At 47.9% G+C, this 13,875-nt stretch overlaps 1 protein-coding gene across 2 annotated transcripts; it reads left to right on the top strand.

Annotated features, from left to right (window-relative positions):
• Positions 1 to 5,670: 5,670 nt before the first annotated feature.
• Positions 5,671 to 8,987, top strand: OCSTAMP (osteoclast stimulatory transmembrane protein). Of its 2 annotated transcripts, XM_030503173.1 has the most exons (3): positions 5,713 to 5,755; positions 5,896 to 6,940; positions 7,962 to 8,987. In XM_030503173.1, exons 2-3 carry the CDS (start codon positions 5,897 to 5,899, stop codon positions 8,301 to 8,303), a joined length of 1,386 nt encoding a protein of 461 aa, XP_030359033.1. In that variant the 5' UTR covers positions 5,713 to 5,755; position 5,896; the 3' UTR covers positions 8,304 to 8,987. The 2 variants fall into 2 exon arrangements, with proteins under 2 accessions (XP_030359032.1, XP_030359033.1); XM_030503172.1 differs by having other exon boundaries at positions 5,671 to 6,940.
• Positions 8,988 to 13,875: the final 4,888 nt, after the last annotated feature.

Consider the following 13,875-nt stretch of genomic DNA (forward strand, 5'->3'; position numbering starts at 1 on the left):
ACCCTGTTAAAGCAGTGGAGCAATGGGAAAGCTTCTTGCACTACATCTCAGGGCTGCTCTGCTGAAGAGGTGCAGCCCCAGCAGCCGTCTTTGCTGGAGACGCTCTGTCTCACTGACCCACTTACCCAGGGCAGCTCCATGCTGGCTGTGTGCTGGGTTTGGGCACTGTTGGTCTGCATCGATGCTCCTTGTCATGCTTTGGTGAAGATGGGCTGAATGGGGAAGGGAAATTGCTCCCTGCAGTTCCCTTTCCCAGCTGTCCTGTCCTTCTGTCCTGCGGCCAGGGAACAGGCTGTGCCCTGCATGGCCAGGCGCCGCAGGAAGGAGCCCTGCTGTCCCGATGTCCTGCTGTGGCTGGACCTGCTGCTGCAGGGACTGGAGTCTGTCACCGGAACAGAGCTGCCTCTGTCCCAGCAGCCTGGAGGACAGGCAGCGAGGGCCTTTGGGTTGCCTAATTTCAAGGCTCAAAGGGTAACATGCAGTCCATCTCTGTTGCAGACGTCAGGGTCGCAGGTTTGCTTACAGGTATCAGCTCTGGCTTGGTGCATCCTAAATGAATCCAGGGCAGTTCTACTCTGGTATGAAAGCAGAACTGAGACCACAAAGTTTGTGTAGAAGTCTCCAGAAATCACTCCTAGCTTCCTGGAGTGTCTGTGGCGCTGTCTGTCTAGAGATCAGAAGGTATTTCACAAATGCAGCCAAGGAAGGTGTATTATCTCTGTGCTGACATGAGCAACTGAGACAGAGAGGGGACCAGTGACTTACCCAAAGTCACACAACAGGGCCTTGGCAGACCTAGAAAAGGTGTGAGAGCACCTGGATCCTAAACCTCTACTTCAGTCAAAGACCTGGCTTCTGCCAGCTCTATCAGCAGCCTCTGTGTTTCCCAGGGTTCCCCAGAGGAGCTGGTTTAAGGCATGTGGACAACAGCATTACCCAGTTCTGCTTTTCCGTATCCAGGCATCTGTGAGAGCAGGACTGGGCCGGCCTGCTTGATTTGTAAATTTTTATTTTAAACAGAGATTTAAAGATTTAGTATTTCTGGGGTTCAAGGGGCTAAACCTGCAGGAATAACTTCTGATTCCATTTACTTCTGCTAGTGCTAAAATTTGCCCAAAGGTGCTTTTAATGGTAAGTGAACCCCATTATTCTTGAAGGGTCTGTGATGTGAGTAGAGATATGAAAATTCCCAGGAAAGGGCATTTCAAGTTCTGTACTAACCTTCTATAACTTCAGCTGTGTTATTTTTAAAGGAACTTTGCCCGCCTATGCACTGTTTTTCTCTAGGAATGTAAAAATCCAGCAACCAGCACAAAAGCCATTCACATTAGCAGCCTGCTTGTGAATTTTAATTAACAGGAAATGCCATTCACACATTGAAATTCAACATCCAGAGTATCTCTGCTTTGCTCCTTTGATGTTCCCCATCCAACCCTAGATCAACATCCACATGTTCTCCTGAGACACTTGGAGGAAAATCGTTCTGGTTTATTTACAGTAGGAAAGCATTTTGTAGTATCTTTTATCCCAGAAGCATTTGAGTTGCTTTACAAGCTGTTCACACAGAAGAGCTGCTATGTGGGTCTTTGCTGCGGTGAGTGTTTCTGAGGCTGTGCTCAGCCAACTCGCACCCAGCAGCAATACTGGGAGTTCAGGAGAGAAAGGGAAAGGTTCCTGAAACAAAGGAAAGCCTAGCATGACAGAGGAAATTCAGCTGTTGCAGCTTAGATAGCCTTGGTTCCCTTATCACATTTATCCGCCATCAGTCACTGAAAAGATATTGCTGGGATTCTTCTGTATTTCTATAGTTGAAACCTAATAAGATATGACCTGGCTCTGTATCACCAGAAGTTTTTTGTTTGCATGTGATCCTAACAAGGAAAGAATCACCACTGATGGGCTAATCTTTCCCACATCCTCAATTTCTTGGGTTGGCAGAATCATGTGATCACAAGGTGCTGATGATATTGCCATGAAGAAATATCTTCAGCCTTAAATCATCCTATTTCTAGCCCTCCATTTATCATCTTTATTTTCTTAAGCTGTATAGTTCATGTGCCCCACGCTCTACCTGTGATACAGCTGCTCCTTTCTGTTGCACCCCCTCCCATCATCGTCACCCTTGTGGGGTTACACTGTCACTACAGGTTGAACTTAGTGGTGTCTTGGCAAGAGGCTTTTGTTCTTGCTGCCTTGAGACCCATGGTGAGCACTGCAGTCTGTGAAGCAGAAATGGATTTGAAATCTCTGTCCTGGTGGGTATAAGCTCAGTCACCATCCCTAATCAGAGCAAAGCCAGGCTGTGCTTCCTGGCTATGACACAAATTAAATGCTCTGTTGTCTTCTTATAGTTACAGCAAGCTAGCTGCAGACATGTGGTTCTCTTCTTTAGCTCCTACTGTAGTGCTAAAAAGTCTAAATCCAGGATGTTAAAAATTGTTAGAGCTTGAGCTCTGTAGAGACTGGAGCTTGTCAAGGAAGCAAAGTCCCTTTATAGCACCTGGGAGCTGAGCCGCAAGATCCCCAGTGACACAGTGTGGGAAAAGGCACCTCGGAGCATCTCAGGGGATACAGTGTTTGTATTCCCAACGCCGGCTCGCCAGCCTGCTGTTTCTCCTTCACTTCCTCAGAGTTCTTCAGTTTCTGAGCTGCAGTGAGCACAGACCTTGAGGTACTTTAGCAGAATGTGACCGCAAGATGTCACAGTTGCTTTGCCGAGATGCGCGGTCCTGCCTGCGTCCTGCTTCCAGCCTTCGCCCACCGCTCTTGCATCTCTTCTTTTATCTCCGTAATCACACACACTGCTCGTGGTTTTAATGGCAAAGCAAACTTGTTTGTTGCATCCTGGGGAAAGTCGGGCATTGATGTTCTAGCTCAATTACAGGTTATCATTTTGGGGTATAAGATAGGAGATATCCTAGGTTTAGCCCCCCTCCCCTGTGGTCCAGCCTGCAGAGATCAATTTTGAGCTGAGTCAGAGGAAAAACCTAGGTTTGATTTTGCATACAAACACTTCTCGGTACTGCTACTGGTCAAACAATTTCCCCACAGACTTCATCTCCCTTTTACCAGATGATGCAGCACATTCAGAAAACATTCATCACAATGTTGTGGGCTTCTTTATAGTCTATTGCTAACTTTTCCTTTTCTCTTTTTTTCTGCCCCAGAAAGCTACCTTCTTAGCCTGGATGGGGTCCCAGGGGCTGATGCCAATGTCAGTTATGTGTGAAGTACCGTGAGAAAGGAGTTTAGTCTTAGATGGAGAATCTGATGAGCCTTGCAGGGTACAGCTGTGGGCATTTTGGGGTGGTCCTTTACAGACTGCATGTTGAATTGAGACCTAATTTGTAGCCTGGACAAGCAATTGCTATGGATGCTCCAAACAAATAGCACTTTCTTTCATGCCCGCCTGGCTGGTGCCTCTTCCCAGCTGGAGCCAGTCAGGGTTTCTCATTGGGCATGAGGAGAAAAAGCTTTGCTCTACCAGCCACACAGGAAAAAGAAGAAGAACTATAAAGCAGAGTTGTTGAGTGGAGCAGCAAGCGCAGGAAGGACCTTGTCTGGTACCTGCAGGAAGGGCTGAGGAGGTGGGTGGAGGTTTGCTCTGCCTGCTTGTGCTCATCATTGCTCATCCAACAGCTGCTGCAGCCGTGGGTCCAGCCATGTCCCCTGGGGAAGGTGCTGCTCTCCCACTCCTCCCTGGACAGCACAGCCCCACGTGCTCTGTCCCCAGGGGTGGCCAGGACAGGGCTGACCTCCAGCCCTTTGCCTTTTCCTGCCCAGGGGAGCATGAGAACATCCCATGGGCCAGGCGGTTCCCAGCCTGCAGGAGGGCTTAGCCTGGGACAGCGGGTCCTGTCAGGAATGGGCTTGGCAGTGGCTGGGTGAGCTTGGTCACCTTTGCCTACAAGTGGTGGCTTAGAGTGAGAGCATCTGGCAAAGGGGCAGCTGTGGTGGGAGCCGGGGAAGGCTCCTGTAATCCCTGAGCTCCCTGCAAGGGGAAGGCAGTGTTTGTACACGTTTCTTGTTTGCCAGCTGATAAGAGAAGACAGAATCCTCTTCTCTGGAAACATAACTGAGGAGGACACACCACAGGCTGATCCTCGCTTCCTGGAAAGCAGGTTTGGTGGCTGGAGATCTGTGCCCTGCACATCCCAGGGGTCAGGCGAGTTAGTCCGATGGGGACCACATATCCTGGCCTGGGATCTTCTCAGCAGTCTGGGAATCCTGCCTGTGGCAGGGTTTTCCCTGCAGTGGATTTGCTGGCTGCAGGGAATTGGGAAAGGTTCGAGTTTGAAGCTTCGTCTTCCTCTGCTAGGGCTATGAGATGAGCTTACGAAACTGGCATATGAGCTCATGGATTCAGCAGGGAGCAGCAGCCTGCCAGAACAGATGAACAAGTGTCAGCACATGGTTTGCTGGATCTCACAATGCCCTTTGTGCCATGGCTGATGTCTGAAAGAGGAAAAGCTCACCTTCTCCCAGAGAGAAGTCCTAACCTTGATGCTCAGTGGTGGGCAATGGGAGGAGAAGTTAGCTGGGATGAGACAGCTGATTTCCCCATAAGGGATGGTGACACCCCACAGTCCATGTGACGCTTGTTCCATCTTCATCAGCCCATATGTCACTGACTCATTTTTCTCAGCTACGTGTCATGAAAACAAGCTTTATCTGCAACAACAGTAAGACCAGAAGAGGTGTAAAGCCCAAGCAGTGTTGTGCATCCCAGCTGTGCCCTGCAGTAGAGTTATTCGCTGGGTTTCACGCACCAGATTTGGCCGCTCACTTCAGGTATTGCCAACATTGCTGATCTGAATTGTGTTAAAACATTATCTGGTGTTTTAGAGCTCTGGCTCTGGTGCCAGTTGCTTTGGTTTCCCATCCCACATCTCCCAGGAGCTGCATCCAGGATCCTCTCTCAGAGCAGTAAGGCACTGGAGCATGAAGAGTTTTCAAGCAAGACTGGGGCACCTCTCTGCCACTGGGTATGTAGTGACTGCTTTAATCCCTCTCCTTCCCTCTGTCTCGATAGCTGTTGAATGGACTTTTTCCCTGAAAAGCTTCCTTTGCTAGTCAAAATTGTCCCCCAAAGGATAACTGAGGCTGCTGTCAGGCAGGGGGAGACAGGGATTGCCTGGCTGGGTTTAATCCTGGGGAGAGACTCCTTCTCCCCCCGGGTTTTCTGGTCTCTGGAGGATCACTCCAGATGTGAGGCCTGAGAAACGATATTTCTTTCCAAATGTTTGTTTTCATTAGACATTTAAATAGCTTTATGGGACATTTCATCCTGTCTGCAGTGGCCAAATTCGTATCCTTGGAGATTTCCTCTGACACTGGAGCTTCAGTGTGAAACTGTTTTCTCTGATCAGCTCTGTATTTGTCACCATTAAACCTGCAGATTTTGGCTTGGTCTCCTTTTAAGAGGCATGGAGATGAGAAACTGCCACTCAACTGTCTCTTATTCATTGAGCACCTTGTAATTACAGAGCTGGTTGAATGATACCCACAGCAGCCAGAAGCCTCCCCTTTCTCCCTCCTGCATCCTCTAAATAACAACTAAAGCCATTCTGAACAACTGGCAGTGAGCTGACCTCTCTGAATGACTTTATTGTGATTTTTATAGAACAATACAATGATTTCCTGTGCTTGCATTAGAGGAGGAGCAGCCGCATTGTGCTCGGTATACCAAGAAATACCCTGAACTCCCCTGTCCTGCAGCATGCTTTGAGGGAAGATCTCTGTCCCAGCTGCTCAGGTTAGCAGAGAAGTAGATTGAGACCAGAGGCACCCGAAGAAGGACATTATAAAGATCCATGTGTGATCATCTTGAGAAAACCCCCTAATAATGTGTTTCCATTCTTCCTCTGCTAAGACCCAGACTTGTTCATTTTACAGCATGAGAGCCCGTGTCTACTGTGAAAACTTTCTGTTCCCAAGAGTGTGCAGGACTGTGGCAGACCTATGGTCGGTTTACTCCAAGCCTGTCCCAGCAAACGGCAGAGAGGTGTGGACCTTGTTTCTCCAGTGTTCCTGCATTACAGGAGTGATAGGAGGCCTCTTTTATAACTGGATGTTTGCTTCCCTGGAGTACTCCTGGCATCTCTCCATTGCAATGGCTATCTCCTTCAGTCTGCTCCTTCTCCTGACTCTTTTTTTGGTGCATCCTGCACGTTGTGTCTTCAGCATCATCATGCCTACGCTAGGTACCAAACAAGGCCGGAAGCTTCTCTTGTCGACCTGCATTATGATAGTAGTGGTTAACATAACACCCAACATCATAAGCAACATTAAAACCATACTGCAAGTTATTAAGTGCATCTGCAAGAATTCCTCTGAGAGTCTTTTGAACTCAACTGCTCTGCTAGAGACAGTTACCTTGGAGTTTGGGGATGCAATCCAAGAAACCGTTCATTCCATTAATGTTTACAAGCCTATGAATGGACATTTTCAGTTTTCATTGCTGAAGAACAGCTCTTTGATTTACCAACAAATGCATCTTGCTGGTGAGAAAATTGGGAGGGACTTTTTTGCTATTGAGTTACTGGTCAAAGATGCTGTACGAGTAGGCAACAAGCTGGTTGCTGGCTTCTCCATGCTCTATCTCTGTTTTCAGTCCACCTGCTATTTGAAAAATTATCTCACCAACCTCCGCTTTGACAATTTTTACATCACCAAGAAGCTGGAGCGTTTAGCTGTGGACAGAAAAGCAGCTCATCTGCTAGTGAGCTCATCCAAAACCCTCATTCGACCAACAGGCTTGAAGCTGTCCCGGGAAGAAGTGATGCTGTGCCTTGTGCAAGCCATGCTCCTCACTGTGGCCCTGATGCTGATGCTGGTGGTCGTGGCCATGGACCACTTTGCATTCAGCATTGGAGACACTGCGGTGAGAAAGGCATCTCAGTTCTCCGTGGTGCCTGTTGCTCTTAGCATCAAATACAGTGTAAGTGCTGGGGTTCCTTGTCCTTCCCTGTACTGGGACCCTGCTGTGTATCACATCATGGGAGGAAGTAGTGGAGATTGTAGTTTTTGTAGCCTTATTTGCACAATCCTTACTTCCCCTCCCAGCAGCCAGCTGGACTAGCAACGTGACAGGCTTGGGGGGGAGGAAGTGGAGGCATAACCTCAGTTGTTCCTTCCAGTGCGTCAAACAGTAGCTGCAAATTACAGCCCCTTGGGAGCAAGGAGAGGAGTGAGTTGTGCCTTATGCTGCAAAGACACTGCTAGCATGTGGCAGTCAGATATACTCTTTATCTCTTACCTCTACATCACTTCCCTAGGCAGGGTGGAGGAATGGGTGACCCTGCAGCACCATTGTCCCCATTGCAGGGTGGGTGTAAGGGATGGGAAGCAGACGAATACACATCTGGGTTGTGAGGATGCCTCCTTATCAAACTGCACTAACTGATCTTCAAAGATAGCCCTGCTCACTGGCCTTGTTGTTACCCTGTACAATCCTTTTCACAAACCTGCACGGTTTCTATCTATTTTAATATCCTTTAGCTAGCCTGGTTCTGCTTTAGTTTGTTAGCTTTCCTCTTCTACCATGCAGCCTGCTTCCCTCCCCAGCCCCAGGGTTCCATAGTGTAGATACCTGCTTACGATGAATTTACAGTAAAATAATCAGGGCTTAGGAAAAAAAGCCCTCTAATATTCAAATAGGCAGCCACTAATCCTGCTGTTTGGATTGTGTCTTTCATTGTAAATCTTGCACAATGAATACCTGTAACAGCAGATAAAGATGACAGGTAGGACTGGGTCTCACCATGCCAAGTACTTAGCACCTACACATCATGCTGTTACTCTCATTCAGCCTGAAGTGTATACGCACTTCAATGTCCTTCTCTTAATTGCACCCAAACAAGCTGTAACAGTAATTACACACCCCCAGGCTGATGTTTTTGTAGTAACCAGTTGTTTGGGCTTTGTTCATACCTCATTTAACTTTTAACTCTCTATTTCAGGCTAAAATAGGGTTTGTGCCCTTTCTTTCAAAAATTCCAGGGATTCCATACCAAGAAACACCACTTCAGGACTTTGAAAAAAGCTACCACCATTACCTGATCTTCAGCTCTGCCCACTGCAGGATCAGCCCCCCAACACCTCCCAACACCTCTGTGCTGCTCGTCATGGGGCTGCTCTTCTGCATCCTCTACACCACTGTATTCCTGGAAACCTACGCGCATCGCCTGTGCAGAACAATTGCAGCCTCCTTCTTTGAGAGCTGGGAGGAGAAGCGAGTGCTTCACCTCTACAAGAAGCTCTCCAGGAAGCACCAGGAGGAGCAAAATTGTGAGAGAAACTAAGGGTGCTTTTGGGAATACAGGGGATGCCTGAGAACTGTGGTAGTGGCAAGGCACAGGCTTCTGCCATGGGATTATGCATGTAAATTCCTAGAGTCAGCGAAGTGTTTGGAATCTGGGGAAAAATATTTCCCAAAAAATAAGTGAAATGTCACATTTTGAATTAATTTGAGAAAAATGGATTCAGTAATTCACTTTTTTATTTTAATCTAGAAGGTCTGGAGTCAGCTGTTCCAAGAATGGTGGAAGATAACTCATATGACTTTGAGGATATCTGCAGCATTAGGGAAGGCTAGCTGGTAAATATGTGGGAGTTGGGGTGGGGGAAGAGCTCTTCCTTCCCCACCACTTCCATGTTGGAAGAAGTACAGAGCGAGAAAGAAAACTCATTTGATTTCATTAATTTAATTTTCAGGGAATTTTTCTTTTCAGGTTTCATGCACAGAAAGCTGGGTAGACTGGATAAATATAAGCCTTTAGATATTAGTTTCACCTAAAAAAGTGTCATTTCAACCCACTAAAATGAATTCAAGACCAATATGACCATGAGATGCACATCCTGGACATGTGTGGTGGTGGAAATCAGCATATGAGGACTTTATGGAATCACTTGACAAAGGCTCTTTAAAATAAAATACAAATAAAATAGCTGGAGAACCTCAGAAGAGGATGAGACCAGCCAAAGGAGGCCAGTTTGGGTGTTGGTCTGTTTTCCCAAGTAAAAAATGATAGGATGAGAGGAAATGGCACAAGTTGTGCCAGGGGATGTTTAGATGGATGTTAGTAAGAATTTCTTCACTGAAAGGGTTGTCAAGCACTGGAACAGGGTGCCCGGGGAAATGGTGGAATCAGTGTCCCGGGAGGTGTTTAACATATGTGTAGATGTGGCACTGAGGGACATGGTTTAGTGGTGGACTTGGCAGTGCTGGGTTAATGGTTGGACTTTTCGAACCTAGAAGAATTTAGGCCAACATTCTGGACGACACCAAAAGTGGTAGATAGAAACTTGTTATTTAAGTCAGTCCTCTGCAGGGAACAGGGAAGTAGCAGGACATGGAGGGCTGGACTTGCCTGAACCAAGATCTGGTTTTACATGTTAGGTTGTTTCACACTCAGAAGATGTGGTATTGTATCCAAGATGCAAAAATCCATCACTGAAACATGTTACTTTTGCATGAGAGGCAGACCGGACACCTCTGTAAGGGCAAGCACCAGAGGAGGGGGAGATAAATCAGTGCCAGGTTGAAAACAAAGCAACTTTGCAGCTTCGTTTCTTCTGTATTATTTTCCTCTCTTCTCCCATTAGAGTCTTCATTAAGGTAATTATTTGACATAATGCATCTCAATGAGATTAAATTACAGAAGTGAAGTGGCAGCTGCAGCAGATGCACCGAATTCTCTCAGCTTCTGAGGTACCTGAAACAAAGTAGGTCTGGATTATATATATATTTTTTAAGCATCTCTCTAACAAAACCCTGGTGCATTCATCTCCCCAACTTTCTTAATTCCTTGCTGTTCTGATGATTAATCAAAGCACCTTTCTGCTTCTACAGCACCTAGGGAGCTTTGTTACGGCGTTTCTCTAGAAAATGCCCTGTGCTCTTCTGTTTGGGGAAAGCAGAAAGATTTCCATGTGCCCCCTGAGTAGCCGAAACTGTCTGGAGCCAGGGATTGAAATAGCTGGGAGGAGAACAGAGGAGCCCCTTCAGCCAGCAAACCATCCCAGCAGCATGTTGCCTTCCAACAACCACATCCTTAAAAAAAGCTTTTCCTTAAGAAGACTTATCATTTGGGCAAGACATGTGCATTAATATTTGAGAAATATTGGGGTTTTTTTATGACCAGCAGCATTTTGGAAACACTCCATCCAAGCCATGTCCCGTTCCTCTCCCTGCCTTCTGAGGGAGGTCTTCAGAGGAGACTGGGACATGGGGAGAGGAGGCTGAAACAGTGAAGCGCTGGGGACAAGCATGGGGATGGGCTTTGTTTTAGAGATAGGCCCTCCAGGTTCAGATGAGGGTTTGGAGTGGATGAAATGGACTTAAGATGACAAAGTACTACCCTGAGTGTCCCATTGCATCCTTTGGACAGGCACTGCCCAGCTCCCAGCCAGGGCAGCTGAGCAGCGTGTGAGGCAGCTCCTGAAACCCTTTTCAACCTCAAAAATCATATTTATTAGGAAAAACTGACCCTCATCCCTAGCAGTTCTCCCTGTCTTCTCTAGAGTTTCTCTCAGATCCCACTAAATTTTAACTGATAAAGACTAATTCTGCGAACTTTGCACTTCTAGACTGTAAAATTCAGCATCAGACAAGCCTTGATTAGTGTAATTACATCTGCTTAAAAGGATAATAATCAGTGTGAGGTGCTGCCGCTCTGCCTCTTGCCCCAGAGTTGCAGCCTTTATAACCCTTCATGAGGTAGAGATGTGCTCCCATTTCCACTTTGCAGAAGAGACTGAGATTTTATAAAGTTCTTGGGACTTTATAAAAGTCACCAGTTTCACTGACAGGGAACCATGGGCAGCAGAGCCCTTGTTGCTGGCCTGCATCTAGGGGTAAGTTCTCCTACCACAAGAGGCAATAGATTGTGCCCCAGGTGTGGTTATTTTAGGGGTGAAGTTGCACTGTTGTTAGAACATGTGCATGCTGAAGGCTGATGTACTTGAATATCACTGAGAAATCAATGCCCATGAAATGGTGTTAACACGAGAGTACTGGTGCTTAAGTTGTCATCAAATACAGGTATGTATCATGCAGTTCATCTGCTATGAGGAGAAAGGGATGTTGAAAGCTGTCTCTCTGCTGTTATGCCACTTAACCCAGAGCCCAGATTTTCATGTGAGAAACTATACCCAGTGGGAGACTCATGGAAGAAGAAGTCAGATGTGCCACTTTTCACATCCAGCACAGCATCAAGTCTTGCTGGGATGGCAAAGGCTCAGCTTTGGTTACTCAAACCAGTTTCCTCTTACAACCATCAGTTTCTGCACTGAGTGGGAGACACTGGAAAGATCAGGAGTCTCAGGACTTCCCTTCCTTGTACTGCCCTGAAAGCCAACACCTCCACCTGCTTCTCTGGCTTTTGGCTTGCCCAGGCAGAAATCCTGGTGCTTTTGGCACACTGGAGCACTCAGCAGAGCTTATTGGCAGCAGCAAGAGTTGTGAACCCTGACTCAATGCTGTGGGCGATGTCTTGAGCCCTGAAGGGGCCATGGGGTGTACAGGTGATGCCATGGGTGCTGGGCTCAGCTGGAGGGGATGGAGCACTTTGGGCTGCTTCTCCCACGGCTGAATTGCTTCCAGGCATCTGCAGCCGGCCCGGAGCCAGGGAAGGGAATTCTTTGGCACACAGGATGACTATGTTTGTTTTCATCGGGTTTGTAAAGACACACTGTGCCCCATGCTCACTTGGCTTCCCTCAATGCTTGCAGCAATAGAGGTTTAAGAGTGAGGGGAAAGTGGTGTCCCAAGAGCTGCACAAAGCTTCCTTTCCTATGCCGTTATTCTCTGCAGAGCTGCATAAATCCCCAGCAATTTGGTTCATCGCATTAGATGAGTCCAATGCATGTTACTGCGGAATGATTTTCTATTATTATTCAGGTTGCGTATCTAAGAGCTCAACCCTTCCAGGAGCTACTGGAACAAAGTCTGAAGGGGGTACCTATTAAAATCTTACTACGGACAGTCCACAAATAAGTTATACTCAAATGATGACTTACTTTGGGATGCTCCTGGCTGTACAAGGCAGCTGCTGGATGTTTATTAAGTATATGAAGCCTCAGAGGTATCTTCTTTACATAGGACTAAATGAGCTGCCCAGCAAGGCTGAGTGAGAGGGATGGGCTGCACGAGGAGCACAGGGAGATACTGAAGATGACGTTGAACTTGCTGAGCACCCAGCCTGGGCACAGTGCTGCTAACCCAGCATAGGGCTGCGCAGCCACCCCTTCCCAAAAAGTGTGTGGTGGATGTCATCAGACTGGTCTTTACGTGGAGGTAGGTGAGGGGTATTTCTGTAACAGGCTGGAACATCTGCGCCTGTGAGCACTTGGGTGGCCAGCTCCTGGTGAGAGGCTGCAGGATGACACAGAGAGAGAAGCAGGGGAATTTGGGCTGTTGGGATGACTAAAGGGGTCACTGCCCAGCTCCTGAAGAGGTGAGTGCCAGCTCAAGCAGGTGAATGCAGCCTAAATAGTATCATTAAACAACTGCTATTTCTAGAGGGATTTTAAAGAGAAAAAAAGGGGAAAGTTAGAGCAAAATGCAGCCTGGGGAGGTCTCCAAGGGCAGGGATGGGACCTGTTGTGCATCCCCAGCTCAGGGCTGTAGGGCACAGCTGTGAGGCTGGCCCTGGTTCAGGCTGCCAGTGGAGCCCTATGGAAAGCAAACGGAAAGAGAAGAAGAGAATATTGTCCCTTATAACTGACCCAAAGGTGAGTGAAATGTCATGGTAGGGAGTGAAAACCTACTGGGATTATTGTTTGTGGAGTTAAATGGAGGCATAAGGTTTCCCAGAGAAAAGGGGAAAGTATTATTTGCCTGGGGACAAACTACTGCTCCCTGGGCTGAGGCAAAAAGCATTTTATTCACCCAGGTTTTTATGGCCCAGGCTTGAAATTTTCTGGTGAAAGGCTGGACTTGAACCACTCAGCATTAGGATGATGCTTCACTTTTTGGATATGCGCCTCAGTGTCTGGGATTAATGGGACGCCTCTGCCTCTAGCTGAAATCTAATCTAATGAAAAGGCAAGCTTTCCCCTTGTCCTTTCCTCCACTCCACAGGTTAGAGGATTTAGAGGATCCTTAGCATTCTATCTCTGCAAACACAATTGCTCTTTCAATTTGAAAATGCTTTTTCTCCCAGACTGTGGAGATGTCAGAGGCAAGCATGGAGCTGGCAGCAAATTCTGGCTACTGCTGATCATCAGGTTGATACTCGATCTCCCAGTCTGGCCGCTGGATGGATACTGGATCTCCCAGTCTGACCATCAGGAAGATACTAGATATCCCAGCCTCACTGTTGGTAAGATACAGGATCTCTCAGCACAGACTGGGTAAGCCTTTCCCCAAAGAAATGACACTGATGTGTGTCTGGGACAGGGGTGGCTGCAGGGAAGGCAGCATGAGGAGGTCACTGTCTCACGTTTATTGTCCCCCAGGGAAGGTAATCCTCTGCCCCAGCCCAAGGGAAGCAGGAATGACTATGTGTCTCTGTGGCACCACCCTGGTCCCATCCTCCTGAGGATGAGGAAGGAAGGACCCCTCATCCTCATCTCTCCTTGCCAGGGAGGAGCTGTGCAGCCTGTGGTTCAGATGGGGACACAAGGCACCCACAGTGCAGGGTCCTGGCATGCTGCTCACTGCTGGGGGGCTCTCAGCCCCTGCAGCTTTCCCCCGCCGGGGTCTCCAACCTGCTATCCCTGCTCCCTGCCTGGGCTCCTTCCTCCTCCTCTTCGGCTCAGGGATGCAGGCGGGTGCTGCAGGCAGGAGGCGGATGGGGGGTCCCGGGATCTGGGGGGTCCTGGGTGGTGCCGGGTAGTGCCCGGGGCTGGGGGGTCCTGGAAACCCCGGGG

Source organism: Strigops habroptila, chromosome 13, assembly GCF_004027225.2.
Source record: "Strigops habroptila isolate Jane chromosome 13, bStrHab1.2.pri, whole genome shotgun sequence".
NCBI lineage: Eukaryota > Metazoa > Chordata > Aves > Psittaciformes > Psittacidae > Strigops > Strigops habroptila.

Bases quoted from the DNA above. Each gene is read 5' to 3' on its own strand.
- OCSTAMP (XM_030503172.1), top strand. From the start codon at position 5,846: ATGTGTTTCCATTCTTCCTCTGCTAAGACCCAGACTTGTTCATTTTAC. The intron at 6,941-7,961 runs GTAAGTGCTGGG...TCTCTATTTCAG, and splicing joins CTCTTAGCATCAAATACAGT to GCTAAAATAGGGTTTGTGCC.